The sequence below is a fragment of the Haliotis rubra genome, unplaced genomic scaffold, assembly GCF_003918875.1.
Source record: "Haliotis rubra isolate DU_JTF1 unplaced genomic scaffold, ASM391887v1 Scf63, whole genome shotgun sequence".
NCBI classification, from domain to species: domain Eukaryota; kingdom Metazoa; phylum Mollusca; class Gastropoda; order Lepetellida; family Haliotidae; genus Haliotis; species Haliotis rubra.
In genome coordinates, this window is record NW_025767335.1 from 2,023,559 (window position 1) to 2,047,705 (window position 24,147).

Genomic DNA, 24,147 nt, shown 5'->3' on the forward strand with positions numbered 1-24,147 from the left:
ATCCTGTTTGGCTATTATGAAAAGCGAAATGATGTTGTAGATCTGATCATAAATACAACTAAATTCAACATTTATAAAAGCAAACGTTCTAAACGACCACCACATTTCCAATATATGAAAAGAGATAAACCAATGCATATCATATAGACAGATATACCTCATCCTTAACTTGTGATTACACCAAATTCACGAAATACTGGTCAATATGTCATTGCCTATTTACCTGAACAATACATCTCCTGTAAAAGCCATAACCGTCAGCTACTGAATTGTCATACCCATTTTGATAAGATACTATGTTTATTGAACCATGAACTATCCATTTGCTGTAAAACATGTACCGGTGAAAAGAAATAAAATTATAAAAAAATATTCTGGTCTCGTAAAATCCTAATCCTGGTCACAGCCAACCCATTCCTGGAGTAGGCAAAGCTATTTCTGGCTGAAGTCACCACACTCCTGATATTAACCTACTTAATCCCCGGATAGACCTACCAGCAAGGGGATACTCCTTTTCTGTGCAATATATGTTGTTTATATCTGTAGTTACACAAGTATATTTCTATAGGTAACATCTAGAGATGGAAATATGGAAGTGTTTGTTTCAGCGATTTAGAAAGGGTCGGGAGCAATTAAAGCTACTTGCCATGTCCGCTATTTGTGTTGTTGGGAGTTGAGTGTTGCGGTGACTGGGCGAGCTCGCATTCCAGGTGATTGCATTTTACTGCAACATGAAGTTAGTCTCAATGAACGATATAGTCATACAACACAATCACTTGTAGTGATATACCACACAATACACTGTATCCCAATGAAACATGTACATTGTAGTCAAACAAAACACAAAATAGACTGGATTTCACTCATTGTGAAGTCACATAACACGATAGACTCTTACTTAAACATGTCACGCTGAGCATAATAGGTATTTCCATAGCATACATTTGTCTGACATTCACTGAAACAGGTAGTTCCTCAGCATACATTTGTCTGACATTCACTGAAACAGGTAGTTCCTCAGCTGAAACAGGTAGTTCCTCAGCATACAATTGTCTGACTGTCACTGAAACAGGTCGTCTCTCAGCATACATTAGTCTGACTTTCACTGAAACAGGTCTTCTCTCAGCATACATTTGTCTGACTTTCACTGAAACAGATCGTCTCTCAGCATACATTAGTCTGACTTTCACTGAAACAGGTCGTCTCTCAGCATACATTTGTCTGACTTTCACTGAAACAGGTCGTCCCTCAGCATACATTTGTCTGACTTTCACTGAAACAGATCGTCTCTCAGCATACATTAGTCTGACTTTCACTGAAACAGGTCGTCTCTCAAACAGGTGAAACAGGTCGTCTCTCAGCATACATTTGTCTGACTTTCACTGAAACAGATCGTCCCTCAGCATACATTTGTCTGACTTTCACTGAAACAGATCGTCTCTCAGCATACATTAGTCTGACTTTCACTGAAACAGGTCGTCTCTCAGCATACATTTGTCTGACTTTCACTGAAACAGATCGTCTCTCAGCATACATTTGTCTGACTTTCACTGAAACAGGTTGTCCCTCAGCATACATTAGTCTGACTTTCACTGAAACAGGTTGTCCCTCAGCATACATTAGTCTGACTTTCACTGAAACTGGTTGTCCCTCAGCATACATTTGTCTGACTTTCACTGAAACAGGTAGTCCCTCAGCATACATTTGTCTGACTTTCACTGAAACAGGTTGTCTCTCAGCATACATTTGTCTGACTTTCACTGAAACAGGTTGTCCCTCAGCATAGATTAGTCTGACTTTCACTGAAACAGATCGTCTCTCAGCATACATTTGTCTGACTTTCACTGAAACAGGTTGTCTCTCAGCATACATTTGTCTGACTTTCACTGAAACAGATCGTCTCTCAGCATACATTTGTCTGACTTTCACTGAAACAGATCGTCTCTCAGCATACATTTGTCTGACTTTCACTGAAACAGATCGTCTCTCAGCATACATTTGTCTGACTTTCACTGAAACAGGTCGTCTCTCAGCATACATTAGTCTGACTTTCACTGAAACAGGTAGTCTCTCAGCATACATTTGTCTGACTTTCACTGAAACAGGTAGTCCCTCAGCATACATTAGTCTGACTTTCACTGAAACAGATCGTCTCTCAGCATACATTAGTCTGACATTCACTGAAACAGGTCGTCCTTCGACATACATTTGTCTGACTTTAACTGAAACAGGTAGTCCCTCAGCATACATTAGTCTGACTTTAACTGAAACAGATCGTCTCTCAGCATACATTAGTCTGACATTCACTGAAACAGGTCGTCCTTCGACATACATTTGTCTGACTTTAACTGAAACAGGTAGTCCCTCAGCATACATTAGTCTGACTTTAACTGAAACAGATCGTCTCTCAGCATACATTTGTCTGACTTTAACTGAAACAGGTAGTCCCTCAGCATACATTAGTCTGACTTTAACTGAAACAGATCGTCTCTCAGCATACATTAGTCTGACATTCACTGAAACAGGTCGTCCTTCGACATACATTTGTCTGACTTTAACTGAAACAGGTAGTCCCTCAGCATACATTTGTCTGACTTTAACTGAAACAGGTCGTCTCTCAGCATACATTTGTCTGACTTTAACTGAAACAGGTAGTCTCTCAGCACAAATTAGACTGAGCATATAGCAATCAGAGGCATAATAAGGTCTATGTCACTATCTCACATTGGGTAAAGATGTGAACAAACCAACATGTCATGTGCATATCATATTCTTGAACGTTAGGGCAATAATTCGGACATACTGATAACAATAATTGATAGCAACCAACGTCACTCAAGTAGGGCATTGGAAGTAATCAATTGCCTCTGGAATGAAGAAATACTGGCAAGTACTGAGACACTGAATATTACACAAGATGGTCACTTACCTTGGAGTCGCTCCTTGTTCTCTGTCATGTGGGTCAGCTGACCTACAGCATAAAACAACTTTCTTTCTTTGTTTCCTCATCATTATTTGTTTCAAATCTATAAATGATTTGGACATATATGCAAATATAGGTATATCGGTTGTGAGTTCCCAGGGAAACATCCACACATGTCTGACGGAAGTTCATCATGTCTCAGGGGGCGGTGGGGTAGATCAGTGGTTAAAGCGTTCCCTCGTCACGTCTTAGACTCGGGTTCGATTCCCTACATGGGTACAATGTGCGACGCCCATTTCTGGTGTCTCCCGAGCTAATATTACAGGAATATTGCTACACGTGGCGTAAAACCCAACTCACCACTCACTCACTCACTCACTCATCAACACGAGGTAACAGGGATTGACGTTCCATTTTCCCATCCACGTGTTTTCATACCAATAGTGAATAGTGATTTCTGAATATAACTTTGAATAAAGCGATCTTTAAAGGAGATGACTCTTGAATTGTTTGATCTTTGGCTTAACCGACGTTTGAAAATGTCGATCTATAAATGTCATTGGCCCTGAATATGATGTGCCTTGAATGTATCGAATTTTGGGTATAATGATGTGCCTTGAATACTTCGAATTTTGAATCTAATGGTGTATGAATGGGGCTATTATATTTACATATATTTGAATGGACATTTCTTTAAATATCACCTTTATTGAAATCAGATCCTTGAATATTCAGTTCCTTGTTCTCCCACTGATGAAGCTCGCTGTGTTCAGGGTTTTGTTGGTGGTCACCTACAGCACCCTGTATCAGCAGCTAACCGCGTTAAAAGGTACATAATGATTGGGGAACTTACGTCTGAGAGTTAATAATTCCGCCACGAGTTTCTTTCTCTCCGGTGTATTCTTCTTCAGTTCTTCACACTGCTTTTCATTACACTGATATGCGGCCCTCAAAGCCTTCTCAAGTTTTTCATTCTCTTCTGATGGAAATGACATACACAGGCATGAGTATCCAATTTTCATAGTCAAGAGCCATTATAATACTAGTACCACGACGGAACCATTTTTGAAAACCAATTGTTTACCCTTATCACATATTACAATCAATGTGACATTTTACCCTAGGTAATGTATGAATTATAACACCTTCATATTTCAGTCATTTGTTTTCATTTCCTAATTTTTAATCCCATCAAAAGGCGTTCCGTGTGATGTTTTAAGCCTCTTTGAACTTCTGAATAATATTCTCGTCAGTTTATCAAATACATTGGGAAAACTTTCGCACCCAGTATGAACCAGACTGTGTGTGACGCATGTATGAGACTATGTATGACCCAACCTGGTGTGAGGTGCATGTGTGAGAGACTATGTATGATCTAACCTGGTGTAAGGTGCATGTGTGTAAGACTATGTATGACCCAGCCTGTGTGTGAGACACCAGGTCAGGTCACACATGCACCTCACACCAGGTTCGGTCATACATAGTCTCACACACATATATCTTACACCAGGTTGGGTCATACATAGTCTCACAAACATGCATCTTACAGCAGGTTGGGTCAAACATAGTCTCACACACATGCTTCTCACAAGAGGTTGGGTGATACATTGTCTCCCACACATACATCTCACACCAGGTTGGGTGATACATAGTCTCACACACATGCATCTCACACCAGGTTGGGTCATACATAGTCTCACACACATGCACCTCACACCAGGTTGGTCATACATAGTCTCACACACATGCATCTTACACCAGGTTGGGTCATACATAGTCTCACACACATGCAACTCACACCAGGATGGGTCATTCATAGTCTCACAAACATGCATATCACACCAGGTTGGGTTATACATAGTCTCACACACATGCATCTTACACCAGGTTGGGTCATACAAAGACTCACAAACTTGTGTCTTACAACAGGTTGGGTCATACATAGTCTCACACACATGCAACTCACATCACGTTGGGTCATACATTGTCTCACAAACATGCATCTCACACCAGGTTGGGTCATACATAGTCTCACACACATGCACCTCACACCAGCTTGAGATATACAAAGTCTCACACACATACATCTGCCACTACTTTGGGTCATACATAGTCTCACACACATGCATCTCTCACACCAGGTTGGGTCATACATAGTAGTCTCACACACATGCATCTCACGCCAGGTTGGGACATACATAGTCACACACATCTCTACACCAGGTTGGGTCATACATAGTCTCACACACATGCACCTCACACCAGGTTGGGTCATACATAGTCTCACACACATGCACCTCACACCAGGTTGAGATATACATAGTCTCACACACATACATCTGCAACCAGTTTGGGTCATACATAGTCTCACACACATGCATCTCACACCAGGTTGGGTCATACATAGTCTCACACACATGCACCTCACACCAGGTTGGGTCATACATAGTCTCACACACATGCATCTCACACCAGGTTGGGTCATACATAGTCTCACACACATGCACCTCACACCAGGTTGGGTCATACATAGTCTCACACACATACATCTTACACCAGGTTGGGTCATACATAGTCTCACACACAGATGTATCTTACACCATGCATCTTACACCAGGTTATACATAGTCTCACACACATACATCTTACACCAGGTTGGGTCATACATAGTCTCACACACATACATCTTACACCAGGTTGGGTCATACATAGTCTCACACATGCACCATACCCCAGGTTGGGTCATACATAGTCTCACACACATGCATCTCACACCAGGTTGGGTCATACATAGTCTCACACACATGCATCTCACACCAGGTTGGGTCATACATAGTCTCACACACATGCATCTTACACCAGGTTGGGTCATACATAGTCTCACACACATGCATCTTCCCACACCAGGTTGGGTCATACATAGTCTCACACACATGTATCTCACACCAGGATGGGTCATACATAGTCTCACACACATGCATCTCACACCAGGTTGGGTCATACATAGTCTCTCACACACATGCATCTCACACCAGGTTGGGTCATACATAGTCTCACACACATGCATCTTACACCAGGTTGGGTCATACATAGTCTCACACACATGCATCTTACACCAGGTTGGGTCATACATAGTCTCACACACATGCATCTTACACCAGGTTGGGTCATACATAGTCTCACACACATGCATCTTACACCATGTTGGGTCATACATAGTCTCACACACATACATCTTACACCAGGTTGGGTCATACATAGTCTCACACACATACATCTTACACCAGGTTGGGTCATACATAGTCTCACACACATACATCTTACACCAGGTTGGGTCATACATAGTCTCACACATGCACCATACACCAGGTTGGGTCATACATAGTCTCAAAAACACACGTAAGAGGCGACTAACAGGAGTGGTGGGGCTCGCTGACTGAATCATCTCATTCGCCCCGCATTGTTCGCTAAGCTTCTGAACCCAAGCTAAAACACATTACAAAGCTGAGTTAAATACACGTGGTGGACACATTACAAGGATGGGTTAAATAAACGTGCTGGACACATTACAAGGCTGAGTTAAATAAACGTGCTGGACCCATTACAAGGCTGAGTTAAATAAAGGTGCTGGACCCATTACAAGGCTGAGTTAAATACACGTGCTGGACCCATTACAAGGCTGGGTTAAATAAACGTGCTGGACACATTACAAGGCTGAGTTAAATACACGTGCTGGACCCATTACAAGGCTGTTCGTCGTTTCCCACTTTAGCTTTGTGGGTCCAAGTGTCGTCTGTCCCAACTATTAGCTGTGTGTGATCTAGTATCGTCAGTTCCAACCTTTGGCTGTGTGTGATCTAGTGTCGTCTTTTTCCTATCTCTAGATTTGTGTTATGTAGTGTCGACTGAACCCCCACACCACCCCACCACCCCACCCCCTATGGTTTGTGTGATCTAGTGTCGCCTATTCCTACCGCTTCTTATATATGTTCTCGTCTCTTCTACTCCTACCTTTAGCTATTTGCACAGATCCTTCTCTTTCTTTTACTTGCATTTCACAATGGGTCACCTGATCTTCAAGTTCAGCTTTCTTGACTTCTAACTCCTCAATAAGATCTGTGAAAAGAGAATTATTGACCCGGTCACAAAACATTCTATTAGCTCTCTACGGCACAATATTAATTAAGATCACGCCTTAACCACCACAATATTTAACATCATGCCTCAGATACTCCAATATTTAACATCATGCCTCACATACTCCAATATTTAACATCATGCCTCAGATACTCCAATATTTAACATCATGCCTCAGATACTCCAATATTTAACATCATGCCTCAGATACTCCAATATTTAACATCATGCCTCAGATACTCCAATATTTAACATCATGCCTCATATATGCCTCAATACTCCAATTTAACATCATGCCTCACATATCCAATGTTTAACATCATGCCTCAGATAATTCCAATATTTAACATCATGCCTCAGATACCCAATATTTAACATCATGCCTCAATATCCAATATTTAACATCATGCCTCACATACTCCAATATTTAACATCATGCCTCAGATACTCAATGTTAAACATCATGCCTCAGATACTCCAATATTAAACATCATGCCTCAGATACTCCAATATTAAACATCATGCCTCAGATACTCAATATTTAACAATGCCTCACATACTCCAATATTTAACATCATGCCTCACATACTCCAATATTAAACATCATGCCCATAATCTAATATTTAACATCATGCCTCAGATAACTCCAATAAAACATCATGCCTCATTATACTCCAATATTTAACATCATGCCCTCAGATACCTAATATTAAAACATCATGCCTCAGATATCTATCCAATATTTAAAACATCATGCCTCAGATACTCCAATATTAAACATCATGCCTCAGATACTCAATATTTAACATCATGCCTCAGATACTCAATATTTAACATCATATTAAACATCATGCCTCAACTCCAATTTAACATCATGCCTCTCCAATATTAAACATCATGCCTCACAACTCCAATATTTAACATCATGCCTCAGATACTCCAATATTTAACATCATGCCTCAGATACTCCAATATTTAAACATCATGCCTCAGATACTCCAATATTTAACATCATGCCTCAGATACTCCAATATTTAACATCATGCCTCAGATACTCCAATATTTAACATCATGCCTCAGATACTCCAATATTAAACATCATGCCTCAGATACTCCAATATTAAACATCATGCCTCAGATACTCCAATATTAAACATCATAACATCATGCCTGCTCCAATATTTAACATCATGCCTCAGATACTCCAATATTTAACATCATGCCTCAGATATTCCAATATTAAACATCATGCCTCAGATACTCCAATTTTTAACATCATGCCTCAGATACCCCAATGTTTAACATCATGCCTCAGATACTCCAATATTAAACATCATGCCTCAGATATTCCAATATTAAACATCATGCATCAGATACTCCAATTTTTAACATCATGCCTCAGATACCCCAATGTTTAACATCATGCCTCAGATAGTCCAATATTTAACATCACATGCCTCAGATACTCCAAAATTTAACATCATGCTTCAGATACTCCAATATTTAACATCATGCCTCAGATACTCCAATATTTAACATCATGTCTCAATTACCCCTATGTTTAACATCAGGCCCCAAATATTATATTTGTATGAGGCCTCAACAGTTTCAACGTTGACATCAGTTGATCAGAGCGATGTTTAAGATTCGAATTATTACTATATAAGAAAAAATACTGTCCTGAACAAATAAAGATCTCAACAATAACAAACCAACAGGGAACTCACTGTCCAAGAGACAGACTTGTATTTACCTCTCAGCGTTGCTTCTTGGGTCTGCCATTCGCCCCTGGCAGCATCATGCTCATGCTTCAGCCTTTCAATCTCATCTGAAATAGTGATTGAAACACCTCACCAGCCGATACACTTATCCGAAACAGTCAGTTGACATGTCTAGCCTTTTTTTCCGATGCACTGAAATCCTATTAGGGAAATGCTACCACAAGATAGCATACCACGAACAGCTATTTTAGCACGACATTGTGTGATACTCGATTCTGATTGGCTGATAGCTCATCAAACCGTACTTAAATGGCAGTTTATTAAAGGACCGATTCACCGCGTATTAATGCAATGAACTCGTTGACCCTTTTGTTCGTAAACAAACATGTCGGACATCGGCGATTTCTACCTAGGCAGCATCTTTGATGTTTTTGAAGTAAAATGCGAATGGTTTGAAGAAGAATGTTTTTACCCTAATCAGTGAAGAAACTACAAAGCTGGAAGATTCGTCAACAGCTAACGCGTTCGGTATTTAAATTACATTTAGCGGTCTTAAATCAACGATAAAGGACCACAAAATTGAAAACAGAGTAGCTTTATCTTCTAATACTGACATATAATGCACTGAAACAAAAGTGAAGACTATATTCCTTTTGCGTGTCTGAGCCACAAATGGTTCGCAGAGTCAGCGATCTAACCCACTGAGCCATAGAGGCTTCCACTAACACGGAAGTTCGACAGCTGGTTGTGTAGATCAACTTCTTTGTGAACTTCTCTACTAGGTGTTGTAGACAGGGGGGTATAGACCTAAAATGACGTCATCATCGAACACCTGGCTGACCTCATTTCACAGGGGTGTCAATGACCGTGGGATCCGTGGGAAACACATCACAGCATCACACCATGACATCACGCTACTATTTTGGACCAATCAGCAACTATTAAATTCAATCCGGTGTGACTCACGCTGACTGAGGGGTCAATGACCGCGCGCCCCGTGGGAAACACATCATAGCATCACACCATGACATCACGCCATTAGTTTGGACGAATCAGCATTCAGCAAACTCACTCCGGTGTGACTCACGCTGACTGAGGGGTCAATGACCGCGCACCCCGTGGGAAAGCATCACACCATGACATCACGCCAGCATCATCAGCATTGCAAACTCACTCCGGTGTGACATCAGGGGTCGCCATTAATTTGCACCAATAAGCGCATAGCACCTACGGAACTCACTTGACCACTGACCACAAACTAGTTTCATCCGGTTTCAGTTTTAACTATAAAACCCCTTAATTCAACATCATTCATCACTTGTCGACTGCACTTTGAGGTGACTTCACGACCAACGAAACCATTTGAGCTCTTGAGTGTCTTCAACAAGTTCAACAAACGAAAAAGGTATGTTTATAAACTTAATATCTACACTAGATGTTAAAAACAGTAAACCTTGGTTGAAGCGTGGAGATAAACCATATGTCATGTTGTCGTTCACAGTAGGATCCCTTGAGTATGCCTCGGTGTAATGATATATTACACGTATTGTGGATGCATCATGTGTACAATAAAGTTTTCATGTGTCATCCAATCTAAACTTTTTTGGTGGAAAAATCGTGCTAACATACCTTTCATAGTCCATGAATAAAACGGCATACTGTAAAACATGGAGTGGAGTCTTGGAGTGGGGTCTTGGAGTGGAGTCTCGGAATGGAGTCTTAATGTAAATATTTAGCTGACCGAGTTTGTTTTGTTTTGATCATAAGGGAAGCTATACAAGCACATTCATTTCACATCTGTAGCTGGTTGGTGTTATCAGTTTTATCAGAAGAGGCATTTTGTATACACGTATCAATTAGCCCTGTCAACTCCAGAAATGTCATTCTGTAACAGTACCACGCTGCCATCAAGAAGAAAAATGTATATGAATAGATGGAAGGATGGATGAATGGATGGATGGAGAAGCATGTAAATTATTTACAACCTGTAAACAAAATATTAATAATGGCATTATGTATTAGCCAAAAAACGACATATATAACATTGTCACTTGTAAATTCAAATTTGTGTAGAGGAAGCGGTAGTCAGGGAAAAGGTACATACATTAGGTCTATGCTAAGACATACTAATCATCAGGGAATATAACAGTTATTATTGCATGAATTATTTATTTCTTACTTAACAAAGAAATTGATTACATAAGATACATATCACTATATTATTCAAGAACTGGATTTATTGTCAGTGATGGCAAAAGTAACTGTTCCTAAATCATAATTGTTTTGATTTTTGTTCAGAAATAGCCATCTCTCTACATCCTTGAACATACAAACAAAAAGCAAAAATACATGCAGCAGAATATTTTGCAAGCTGATTGTTAGTGAGTTTCATCAGCTCTCTATGGCTTCGAAAATCTTGACTTTCTGTCAGGTTATGTATGGGCAGTCCACTGGAATGTGACAGATTAGAGGAAACACATCACTGATACAATCTGCCCTCAGAATGTCAGAGAGCTAAAGGAATGCTGCTGAGGATTGCCTTTTAATAAAAAATTTACAATCTCGATTACGTTGCTGTCTACAAATGAAAGTATAATTGCACAGAGTTCGAATTTGTGACGATTTATTAATAAGTTTGGAGTAAACTGACAAGCATTAACAAACATTTCTACGAGAGCTGTAAAAAAGAAAGACTAATCTCTAAGATGAGTAAAATAAGATATTTACTTTTGAAACCGGTGATTCCGGAGGTATAAACGACAACTGGGAAGAACCATTAATGGCATATTCTAGACAGTAATCAGTGTTTACAGAAGTGACAAGTACACTTATACTCCATACTCCAGACTCCAGACTCCACTCCAAGGCTCCACTCCAAGACTCCACTCCATATTTTACAGTATGCCGAATAAAACACATAATGATATCCGATGGTAGTGAAAAAATCCCATATGTTTGTGATTGTTTGAAATCAACCATCAGTTCGTATAAGAGTTCAATGTCACAAAACACATAGCTATTCCCCACACGTCCCTGACACTACCCATGCAAATGGAATTTCAGTCTGTTTAGGGTAGACTTGCACAAGTCTCTAAGCTAATAATGAGTCCTTTAAACGATCATTTCTATTTAAAAATAGAAATATATTCCTCTAATAGACTGGGGTAGACTGTCTGCGCTTATCTTGACTAGTTTATTTAAAGGATAGAATTACTATACAGCAACGGGTTTAACCTTTAGCATCGCTTTGGAGCAAAGCTAGTGGCGGTCTCCCGCTTACTGCTCCCAGCCGTTAAAACATTGTTGACCCACATTGCGTGTGTGGCACTATACTGTGGCGGGGGGCAGGGGAAAGCGTTTGTCGACTGTTAGCCTGGCAACATTTCTCGCGCGTGATCGAGTGTGTTTTCGCGAGTGTCAACAACCTGATATGATGGAATTGTGATCGAATTACTCCCTATTCTCAAATTAAAATAGTATGATTTTGCATTGAATGAATGCATCATGATAACACAGTACTTGATGTATTTTAAAACATACAAACACAACGTTATATGCTCGTTAGAATCAACAGTAGCTAGGGCGTGTCAGCTTTGAAATGTGCGTTCTCGTCATTGGGTTTGTACATCATATTTAGGAATGCAACTTTCAACTTTCTAAAATTCATATATATTTATATAGCACTATCGTCCATCCCGCATGCATGCTCAAAGCGCTTGTAACTTTTGTCCTTGGATGTCAATCACAGCCATATTACCATTCTCAACTCCCCGGGGAGAATCTTGGTTGTGGTGGTGATGGTGGTGGTCGTGGTGGTGGTGGTGGTGTTGGTGGTGGTGGTAGTGGTGTGGTGGTGGTGGTGGTGGTAGAGCTGTGGTGGTGGTGGTGGTGGTGGTGGTGGTGGTGCTGGTGGTGGTGGTGGTGGAGCTCGTGGTGTGGTGGAGCTTGTCGTGTGAGTGGGGTGGTAGTGGCTGTGGTGGTGGTGGTGGTGGTGGTGCTCGTGGTGGTGGTGGTGGTGGTGGTGGTGGTGCTCGTGGTGGTGGAGCTCGTGGTGGTGGGTGGTGGTGGTGGTGGTGGTGGTGGTGGTGGCTGCATTGCTCGTCTGTGTTGATTCCTGAGATGTCTAAGCATGGCATCCCTTCTGGAAAACGTCTGATAGCACACGGGACACTTTGCTGACTGCATTGTGGTCCAAATCTTAATGGCAAAGAACCTGTCTACTAGCTGCTTTTATCTAAAAAAACTCGTCTTCCGTTTCTTTGTGCGACTCTGGGAGGAAGTCATTTTTTTGGCTTCAGTTTCCCCGTTCTCCTGCATCTGAATACATGCTTTAGCCTATTGAACGACTTGTTGGGTTGGAGACGTGAGTGCAAAAGTCTCTTTAGAATGGGGTAGGTCTATCTTTACCCCTTGTTTCTCATAATAGATCACATAATCATCCACGTTATTAAAGGGATTGGGGTATCCTTTAGCCTGCAAATAGTAATATTTGGTCCATTTCTTAGGATCGTCCAAATAGGGTCTCCAGTATCTTCTGTTCATTTTCTTGTTCAGAATGAATACTGACTCTCACACAGAGGTTTCAGATGAAGTGTCACTATCACGGGTCCCGTGATAAATGAAGCTAAATCACCGTTTCTGTCCTTTATATAGATGTCTGCTAGCCCTAATTCTAACTCCTAAAAACATGTTGTTAGCAGAGCGTGGTTTCGATCCACGGTCCTCTGGGTTATGAGCCCAGTGCGCTTCCACTGTGCCACTCTACTCTCCCTTCACCTACCTTTTGTTAGGACTTTTATACACCACATCAACCAATGACAACCAAAATTGATTTATTCTCAAATAGTCACAAATACACACAGTATTGTACAATGAACATCACACTCTTACACATGTAAATCTACATGACTACCCCAACGGACCACCTCTTTCTGAGGTACTCCTACCAGGACCAAATACGGACAGTTTGGAGACCATTTTTTTCATGTTCGACCCAAGGATCATCCTCTACGTCCCAGTTCTTGAGAACAACACCACATTGAACACACTTGCAAGCGTCCCCTCTGATTAAGTACACAAATCCTGCCTGGGCCATCTGACTAGGGCTCTGTTTCATCTGCACAGGCCAAGACTGAAAGGAATTCAGCCGTTCTTGGAACTGTGTTCGAGGTCTGAGAGGGATACTGTCCATACATAGGTACCCACCTAGATCATCATGACCATGAGGATACTCTGTCCTGTCTGTCTCTAGTCCCAGCAATGTCATGGCTTGTATCTCTCCGCATTCCTCCAAAGTTTTACAGAAGAGGGTGTAAGCTCGGGGTCCTCGACGGGGAAGGGTATCTAATAAAGCTCTGACCCGGTCAAAGGAGGTTTGTGGTTTTCGATAATCTCTGCCTTCATGAAGATGGTAAGGACTTTAAACTGCATCAGTTTGTCCACCACCTCTTCTACGTGCTTTATAGCTTGCACTAGACCGGAGTGATTCTTCCTCAGGATATGACGGTGAACGGCTTCCATCTTCAAGATAAACAGCCAACAGAGAGAGAGAGAGTTGTATAGCTGGATGTCGTCTGTGTAGTCAGGGATGAAGTGATGCATGATCCGAAATGAAGGGGTTTATATATTTTCATTCCCAAACCGGATTAAACCAGTTGATCTATCCGTATGCCATGATGTCATTCTCTTTCGGTTGCTATGCACCTGATCTAAAAATACCTCTGGGAAAAGTTGTTTATCCCAAGGTCAGCTCAGTACAAGGTCATTGACACCCCTGTGAAATGAGGTCAGCCAGGTGTTCGATGATGACGTCATTTGGGACCTATTTCAACTTAACAGGGATCGAAATAGAGCTGACTTGGCACATTCAGCATTGAAATAACACAGATGAAATATTTTCAATACGCCTGGCGGCACGATTAAAATTATTAAAAATAATTGACACTTTGATTCATTTGATGGAAAATATGACCGACTTAAATGGCTCTAAAGCTATTTTTGCACCCCATCAAACTGTATATCTCTGGCATTCTTAATCTAACAGCTTAACATGGGCGTAGCCATTTTGAATGCCAGTGAGCATAACAGGGAGGCCGGTTTTAGATGATACCATAGTTTGTGGGTTAGTTTTAGTGGGACAAATGAAGCTGAACTAGTCTTGCAGTCATGATAGTTTTAAGAAAATCCTGCTCTCAAGTTTGCAGGTTAGACAAACGCATATTAGTCTCTGAATATATATAATGTTGATACATTGTAGTAGCAAGTAATCCCGTTTACATAGAAAAGGAGCATCAGTGAAATGGGAGATCCAGAACCTGAGGTAATCTAGCCTCATTAACGTTTTTAGCATTGCGGAAAGGGCTGGGCAGAAGGGAAATTATTGTGGTTTGGGGACTGTGAGTCAAACCCTAGTTTACAGCTTTACACGATGTTCATTGATTCGTTTGGACATGCTAATTTTCTCAAAGGCGCAACTAAATTATCTGCCTGGTGCCCTATGGCACCCATAACAAAATTTGTATTTCTATTCCTGTATATACTACTGGATTAAAGAAACTGCATTGTTTGATGTTATGTCTTGTTTTTAATGCAAAAAGATAATAACCTGATTTGTTGTGTTTTACTTAATCATTCTGTAACTGTTGACAGGACACTATCGAAATCTGTATGATTTGACACTAGGCACTGTAACACGCGTACGCTCTTGAAAAGATGTGGTGTCAAAAGTCAGTTCACAAATTCACTATCTTGTGTGTCAACCATTGGCTTTGATGCAGGCTTGACAACGACGACACACAGACGACACTAAGGGATTTAAGAAAGTTTGGAGAATGTTTATCCATATCTGAAGCAACGCTTGTCCCAATTCAGCTAACGTCAATGGCTGATTCTGGGCTTGACGTTCAACCCAAGCGTGTTCGATAGGGGACAGGTCCGGAGAAACAGCTGGCCAGGGGAGTACCGGAATGTTCTGCTGTCTCAGGAAATCTAGATGGGCATTATCTTGCTGAAGGTACGACTCTGTTCTTGAATGAACGACTGCACAGAAGGCCCAAAGATCCCATCCCTGTATCGCAGACCTGTCACATTGCCACTGATAATGACAAGTTGTGTCAGGCCATGAGATGAGATGGCTCTCCATACCATAACGCTATCACCACCAAACAGTAGACGATGAACAACACATGCGTCCGCATACCGTCCACCTTACCGTCTGTACACCCTTGCCCTGCCATCTGAGCTGTCCACCTGAAATCTCGACTCGTCAGTGAACAAAACACCATCAGCTAAACTGGCAGTCTGGAATCGATTCCATAGATGGGTCATTTGAATGTGGTTGTCTTGCTGACGTGACGTCACGCGTGGATGGCCGGTCCGAGGCAAATCTCCCGTGTTCCCATTATGTTGAAAACGTCTCCATAGAGATGAGATCATGTTTCGAAGGACACCAAAATGTCTGGCCACTTCATTTTGGGCCATTCCAATCACCAGCATTCTCATGGCGCGGAGAAGGAGATGTACGCGCAGTTTGGGTTGAAATTAATGTATTTTCCACAACATTCAGAGGTTAGAGAATGATCAACCTTCTTCAGTTTTCAATATCAGGTGTGTGAACTTCAGGTGTCAAAAAGCATGCAAAAAGCGAGTAAGTGCGCGTGCCACTCGCGATACGTGATATCAAATGTCATGCAAAGTGCTTTGCTCCATGTTTATTAAGCCTATTTTTATATATTTTCAAATAAATTTTATTTTGTGCAATTTTATGTTACGCAGTTACTTTTTTCCGTTAGTATATTGTTTTAATGGAGCATGAATGATTTAGCGCCATGAGCAACCACTTGGTGATTGGATATAGGGCGCTATACAAATGTACTTATTATTATTATTAAGAATATAGTGAAGCTTGAGTTACACGTTACTTGAGTATAAGTTGAACATATTTACACATTTACATTTACAAAGGACAATATATCTTCTAAAACTATGAATTAATCTAATGTACAATATGGAACAAGTTTTTATGGATAACAACTTCTATATTTCGTGAGTGCTCCAACTCCAAGTTGGAGCACTCACACTCACATAAAATAAATGTTATACCTTAATCTAATGTACTCAAACAAGTAATCTAATGTACTTTATTTCACTGCATTATGTTGTCGCCATGTGTAGTGTTCTTACTCTGGGAGGGGCGGTGGGGTAGCCTAGTGGTTATAGCGTTCGCCGAAGACGCCGGGTTCGATTTCCAACATGGGTACAATGTGTGAAGCTCATTTATGATATTCTCATATTGCTGGACTATTGTTAAAAGCGGCGTGAAACCTTACCCACTCACTCACTACTACTCTGGGTTGACTTGTCTCCATGGGTCTACTAATCCAGCTTGTTTAATATAGTTCTGTAATAACAATGGATTGACCCTATGTTTATAATTATATGTATCTTTGCTATAATCTTTAACAACATTCCAATCTCCTGTTACTAGGATTGCTCCGGGTAATTGTATTAATATATTTTATAAGTCACGAAAAAAGTCAGAGGAACCGGTCTTTGGCCCATACGGATTTTGTTGTTCAAAATTGTACAGATATACCATACGTTTACTGACACCTGATATACACACATATAATATACAAAAAAATGATTACAGGATTAGACTTGCCATTATACGTGCAGTTTGCTAAAGGAAATAGACAAGCAATAGCAATATGATTTTCAGTATCTGGATCATTTATGGTCGGACCAACTGCGAATTTTAGATGAGAGAGTGAGTGAGTATGGTTTTACGCCGCTTTTAGCAATATTCCAGCAATATAACGGCGGGGACACCAATAAATGGGCTTCACACATTTTACCCATGTGGGGAATCGAACCGGGTCTTTAGCGTGACGATCGAACGCTTTAACCACTTGGCTACCCCACCATCTCAAATTTTAGATGAAACTTCCAGAAATGAATATACTTCTCCATTTTCTCGTTCAGTATAACAACAAACTCATGAAACAATTACAAGTGTTTCAGAAGCTACTTTAACATTGATTTTTAAGGTGAAGATTTACCACGAAGACTGTTCCGATCCGCCATATGTTCACGAGTGATGATGTTAAGTTGGGTCCTGAGCTCCTCTGTCTGAGCGCAGATCACACCTGTTGGCAAACAAATACCGTCATCATTGCAGACAGACAAATAATGTATTCGAGCCTCACCTCTTTACAAACATTTTACCAGGGCCTAGATTTCCGAAACTCTTTGGCGCTAAGATAGTCGTAAGTGCCACACATTAACATTAACTTACGACTATCTTAGCGCTAAGAGAGCTTCGAAAATCTAGGCCCTAGGTAATAAACTCTTCAAACAATCTGATAAAGTAACCACCCACTACATGACCCACTAAAAATCAAGTCTACACTTTCACATGTATATGTACAAATTGTATATGACTGTACATGTTAATTTATTAAACTGATTACTCTGCAATACTGCATGGTATAATACATCCGATCGGGCTATTAAACTATTGAAATGGCAGGCCTTGGACGTGATAGAAATTAATTCTCAACTCAGTGGAATCAAAACGTTTCTAAATCACTAAAAATAGTTAATTATGGACATATTCATGACCGGCATTTGGAAACTGTAACATGTAACTTTGATCTTACTGCTGATCATGCAGTAAAACATTACTTTCATCTTCTGTTTCATCCCTTAAAACGGACAGGGTGCCCCTCCAAGAGATGTTTTGGGGAAGCGTTCGATCACATAGTGTAGCATATCTGGCTTACAACACATAGTGCAGCATATCTACCCGACAACAGATAGTGTAGTACATCTACCCGACAACTCAGAGTGTAGCATATCTACCTCTCAACACATAGTTTAGTACATATACCTGACAATACGTATTGCAGTGTATCGAACTGACAAGACGAAATAAACTTGGAAAATGCTTGACACAGAAAAGCAGTGAAGGTGTGTATCTGCCGTTTTCGTGGCAGAACATACCAGCATGTCATTACGTACCTCGAAGTTTGGTTTTCAACTGCCGCTCGTATATCAGTCGGAGAGCGTGTCGCCAAAACAGTAGAGCTGAAACAATTGGTAGATCTAAGAATTGCATTATGTGAATGTCGCCACAAACTGTTTCTCTTTGGTGTTCCGAGCAGGAACAAAGAGTAATCATGGTATAAATATGGCCCTAACATACTTGCGCACTAACACAACAACTCAAATCCTTATTACGCTCTAACAAACGTAGATGTCACTGCTGATCACCATATCATCTAAAGCCACCACACTGTCACCACTCCACCAACACCACTTCACTTCCACCACTCCACCAACACCACTTCACTGCCACCACTCCACCAACACCACTCCACCAACACTCCACTTCCACCACTCCACCCACTCCACCAACACCACCACTGCCACCACTCCACCAACACCACTTTCACTTCCACCACTTCACACCACTCCACACCTCTCCACCAACACCACTGCCACTGCCACCTCTCCACCAACACCCACTTCACTTCCACCACTCCACTCCACCAACACCACTTCACTTCCCACCTCTCCACCAACACCACTTCACACCACTCCCACCACCTCCACCAACACCACTCCACCAACACCACTTCTCCACCTCCACCACACACCACTTCACTCCAAGCTCATTTCACTATCACCCACTTCACTTCCACCACTCCACCAACACCACTTCACATCCACCTCTCCACCAACACCACTTCACTTCCACCACTCCACCAACACCACTTCACTCCCACCACTCCACCAACACCACTTCACTTCCACCACTCCACCAACACCACCACTCCACCACTGACCACCACTTCACACTCACTTCACATCCACCTCTCCACCAACACCACTTCTCCACCAACACCACCACTCACCACTTCATTGCCACCTTCTCCACCAACTCATTTCACCCACCACCACTCTCACCACTCCACCAACACCACTTCACTCCACCAACACCACTTCACTTCTCTCACCACTCCAGCTCATTTCACTCCCACCACTCCACCAACACCCTTCACTTCACTCCATCCACCACATCCACCTCTCCACCCACTTCACACCTCCACCTCTCCACCAACACCACTTCACTCCCACCACTCCACCAACACCACTTCACTCCACCACTTCTTCCACTCCACCACCAACACCACTTCACTCCCACCTCTCCTCCACCACTCCACCTCCTTCTTCCATCCACCTCTCCACCACTCCCACCACACTTCACTCCACCACTCCCCACCACTCCACTTCACTCCCACCTCCTCCACCACTCCACTTCACTCCCACCTCTCCGTCAACACCACTTCACTCCCACTCTCCACAACAATCCACCACTCCACCACCACTTCACACCAACCTCTCCATCAACACCACTCCACCAACACCACTTCACTTCCACCACTCCACCACCAACACCACTTCACTCCCACCACTCCACCAACACCACTTCACTCCCACCGATCCACCAACACCACTTCACTTCCACCTCTCCACCAACACCCCTTCACTCCCACCTCTCCACCAACACCACTTCACCAACACCACTTTACTTCCACCTCTCCACCAACACCGCTTCACTCCCACCTCTCCATCAACACCACTTCACTCCCACCACTCCACTTCACTTCCACCACTCCACCAACACCACTTTACTAACACCACTCCACCAACACCGCTTCACTGCCACCACTCCACCAACACAACACTGCCAACACTCCGGCAGTACAAATAAACGGCCCCTGCTCCACCAACACCACTCCACCACCACCACTACAACTGCACCACCACGCTATCACCACTCCTCAGACACCACCACACTGCCATCACTTCACCATCCCTATACCAGCGCCATCCGACCATTACACCAGCAACACAGTTTCACTTCAAAATGTTTTTACAATCCTCTAATGGTTCCCGATCAAGTTAACCGTACAACCTTGTGTTTCATAGACAGACCTTTCAACTTACCTTTCTCTCTATGTAATTCTTGTATGTGTCCGTTTGCCGCTTCTACAAATGATAACAGACAGTCAGCTGAATTAGTTTGTTGTTTACACAGCAGCAAGCCCTAAACCACTCTGCCGTCTAAAATATACACTTACAAATTGGTCATATCATCAAATAACAAACGCCATCAAAACTTTAACTCGGTCTGGCTTACAATAGTCACCGAAAAAGTGCATGCCTAAGGACCACTTCGACGTCCGTCTCGAATACATTACCAACGATTAACCATTTCTTGTTTCATTCATTGTTAGTAGTTGCAGATATTCCTATTATATAAGTCCGAAACATTTCAACTTTTCTCACAGCCAGAAGTCAAATTTTGACTTGGAAAAACAGTTTCTGAAAGCATGAACAGTTATCAACGCTGCCATTGTACGATTACAGTTTAGGACACTTATCCATCCTTTAGAACAATGTGTACCAAAATGTACATGTTGACAAGTGATACTTCAATGTTCCAACAATTAGTTCAACAATACCGTTTGCCGTTCGTAATTCGTCTGCTTCTTTCTCAGCTTGTTCTGCAACAGACAACCAGTTGTGACACACAGTTCAAAGCATATTCCGAAAACCATTAACCGTGTTTATTGTCTCAAGAGAGCGTTCGTGGAAATTTGAAAGACGAAATAATGCAATTTCTTACCTCTCTTTACACCCTCCCTTTTCCACGTTAAATTGCACTCAGTCAATCACTGTTGCTTGTTTCCAACATAATTCATCACGTTCTTCCAGCTTTGTCTTTGTTTCCTGTAGATCCTTGACCTTTGTCTTCAGGTTGTTGTCAGTTTCAGTCAAAGTGTTTTTTGGACTGGAGTTCAGCCTTCGTTTTGCTCAGTTCTTCGTTTTTATCGCTTAATTGTTTCTTAAGTGTTTCTAACTCGTCAGTTTTTTCTTTCAAAGAATTTTTCGTGGATTGGTGAGCAGACCCGGTATCATGTAGTTGTTTCGTACGTTGTTCCAGCTTTGTCTTTGTTTCCTGTAGATCTTCGACCTTTGTCTTCAGGCTGTTATCAGATTCAGTCAAAGTGTATTTTGTTGACTGGAGTTCAGCCTTCGTATTGCTCAGTTCTTCGTTTTTATCGCTTAATTGTTTTTTAAGTGTTACTAACACGTCAGTTTCCTTTTTCAAAGATTTTTTCGTGGAATCGAGTGAAGACCGAGTAACATGTAGTTGTTTCGTACGTTGTTCCAGCTCTTTATTTGTTTCCTGTAGAGCCTCGATCTTTGTCTTCAGTTTGTTCTCAGTTTCAGTCAAAGTTTCTTTTGTGGACTGGAGTTCATCCCTCGTTTTGCTCAGTTCTTCGTTTTCATCTCTTAATTGTTTCTTCAGTGTTTCTAGCTCGCCAGTTTTCTTTTTCAAAGATTTTTGCGTGGATTGTAGTTGTTTCGTAAGTTGTTGCGGCTTCTTCTCTGTTTCCTGCGACTCATCGCCTTTATCTGTTTCTGATTGTTTTCCAGATTTGGTATCAGACTGGGTATCCATTTCCTTTCCTGCAGAGTCTTTTTCAGTTGGCTCCTTTTCAACTGACTCTGACTCATGTTCGGGCCTATTTTCACGTGTCTCCTGTGCTGGTGGATGTAGATGGTCACCGTTTGTTGACTCGGCTTCAGGATCTTTGTCGGGGGATTCTAGTAACGGAAAGCTTATACTGAACTTCATATCACATAACACTTGGAATTTACACATCCGATATCTGCAAAATTGTGTACAAAATATGAAACTGTGTGCCCTTGTCATAATCACCACTAGCAAGTCAATTACACTTGAGACCCGTGAAGGTCCGGGTTGGAATATTGATCTCAGTAACCCATGCTTGTCGTAAGAGGCGACTAACGGGATCGGGTGGTCAGGCTCGCTGACTTGGTTGACAGATGTCATCGGTTCCCACCTTGAGCAGATCGATGCTCATGTTGTTGATCACTGGACTGTCTGGTCCAGACCGCCGCCATATAGACCGCCGCCATATAGCTGGAATAATTCTGAGTGCGGCGTAAAACCCAACTCACTCACTCACTCACATACATACACTTGAAGTATTTAAGTGCCAGTTGAGTCCATGTCCATAGGTGAGTGTGCTAGTATAGTCTTATAGTTGTTGCATCACGTCGGGGAACACCAGAAATGGTTGCAAACCTCACACATCGTGGTTAAATGTGCGAACGCTTTAACCTCTGGGCTATTCCAGGCGTATATACACCTAGCAACGCCGCAGCCATTCTCCCTCCATAACTCCGGTAAATCAATCACTTATTGATAGGGCGATCCGACCTGTCATGCTTGAGGTACTATTGTACACCACGCCCTCTATCTAGAACATGTGTTACTGCATACTGTGCAGTCGACACTAGGTCACGATGACCTGCTGATAAACACTCGGCTCTGAGTTTTGTGTACACAATAGAACACCTTTGTGCCCCAAAGGTCTATTTATCTGAGTCATGTGGGACTGATCTACCAGGAAATACAATCTATCAGTCACATATGTCACGCTTAAATAAGTAGTCAATGGTTTTCTAAGAAGGCGGTTCGTCTTGCCTGTGCTCCAGATCTACACCATATAGGGCACTGCGTTCACGTTATGTACACACGTGACAAACAAACCCCATCACCCCCCCATTATCAATATTTCAGCACAACAATGTGACGACACTGCTATTTTGCTATTTCCGCATGTGCATGCAGCTGCTCTACACCCGATGTGAGACCCGCTTTTCATTCAGTCAGTTTCAAGCAATGAACACACACCATTTACGGTGTATACACTCGGCCACGCTGCACGGCAGACAGGACGACAGTGTTCCGCCTCAACACGCGAGTCAAAACTTATCACGCGCGTGAGGGTTTTCTCGTAAATAAGTTATTAGGTGAGACTACTGTTTGTGCTAAGTTTTTCTAACGTTTATACAAGTTTAGTTGATGTACACAGGCACGTCATCTATTTATATACATCCACCTACCTTCAGCGGACATCTCGACGACCCTACTGCAAAGCGAAAGTACCAAGGTCCTCTGTTCTCGGAAGTGTGGCACACGTGACGCCGGGATACTAAGAATCAATTGAATAACGAGTACTGATTAAGGTATACGTTTATTATTATCTGTTGTTATTGTTCATAAGTTGTTTGTGTTTATCTGTTGTTATTGTTCATAAGTTGTTTGTGTTTATCTGTTGTTATTGTTCATACGTTGCTTGTGTTTATCTGTTGTTATTGTTCATAAATTGTGTTTATTATACAATTATAGACTCTTGTAGAGGTCGATATCGGTTTTTATTGACCTGAGTAAAACAATATCGACCGAGCTTGCGAGGTCGA

The 24,147-nt window shown here is 41.8% G+C and overlaps 2 protein-coding genes and 2 long non-coding RNA genes across 6 annotated transcripts; 1 reads left to right on the forward strand and 3 right to left on the reverse strand.

Moving 5' to 3' along the window:
- Positions 1–641: 641 nt before the first annotated feature.
- On the reverse strand, positions 642–3,902 carry LOC124256505. The gene is made up of 3 exons (XR_006892937.1): positions 3,777–3,902; positions 2,930–2,971; positions 642–724 (listed from the first exon to the last, which is right to left on the reverse strand). It is a non-coding gene; the product is annotated as an uncharacterized LOC124256505 (long non-coding RNA).
- A 519-nt stretch (positions 3,903–4,421) lies between these two features.
- On the forward strand, positions 4,422–5,809 carry LOC124256524. The gene is made up of 3 exons (XR_006892943.1): positions 4,422–4,433; positions 5,273–5,482; positions 5,744–5,809. It is a non-coding gene; the product is annotated as an uncharacterized LOC124256524 (long non-coding RNA).
- A 69-nt stretch (positions 5,810–5,878) lies between these two features.
- Positions 5,879–21,484, reverse strand: LOC124256491. Its single transcript, XM_046690478.1, has 9 exons — positions 21,476–21,484; positions 21,312–21,353; positions 20,794–20,835; positions 18,802–18,867; positions 17,841–17,927; positions 8,814–8,888; positions 6,935–7,039; positions 6,323–6,409; positions 5,879–5,889 (listed from the first exon to the last, which is right to left on the reverse strand). Exons 5-9 carry the CDS (start codon positions 17,863–17,865, stop codon positions 5,879–5,881), a joined length of 303 nt encoding a protein of 100 aa, XP_046546434.1. The 5' UTR covers positions 17,866–17,927; positions 18,802–18,867; positions 20,794–20,835; positions 21,312–21,353; positions 21,476–21,484.
- LOC124256502 (tropomyosin-2-like) lies at positions 21,476–23,881 on the reverse strand. Of its 3 annotated transcripts, XM_046690493.1 has the most exons (4): positions 23,791–23,845; positions 22,440–22,461; positions 22,010–22,406; positions 21,476–21,925 (listed from the first exon to the last, which is right to left on the reverse strand). In XM_046690493.1, exons 1-4 carry the CDS (start codon positions 23,801–23,803, stop codon positions 21,620–21,622), a joined length of 738 nt encoding a protein of 245 aa, XP_046546449.1. In that variant the 5' UTR covers positions 23,804–23,845; the 3' UTR covers positions 21,476–21,619. The 3 variants fall into 3 exon arrangements, with proteins under 3 accessions (XP_046546449.1, XP_046546448.1, XP_046546450.1); XM_046690492.1 differs by having other exon boundaries at positions 22,010–22,461; positions 23,791–23,881; XM_046690494.1 differs by lacking the exon at positions 23,791–23,845 and adding an exon at positions 22,860–23,008 and having other exon boundaries at positions 22,010–22,461.
- Between the last annotated feature and the right edge of the window lie 266 nt (positions 23,882–24,147).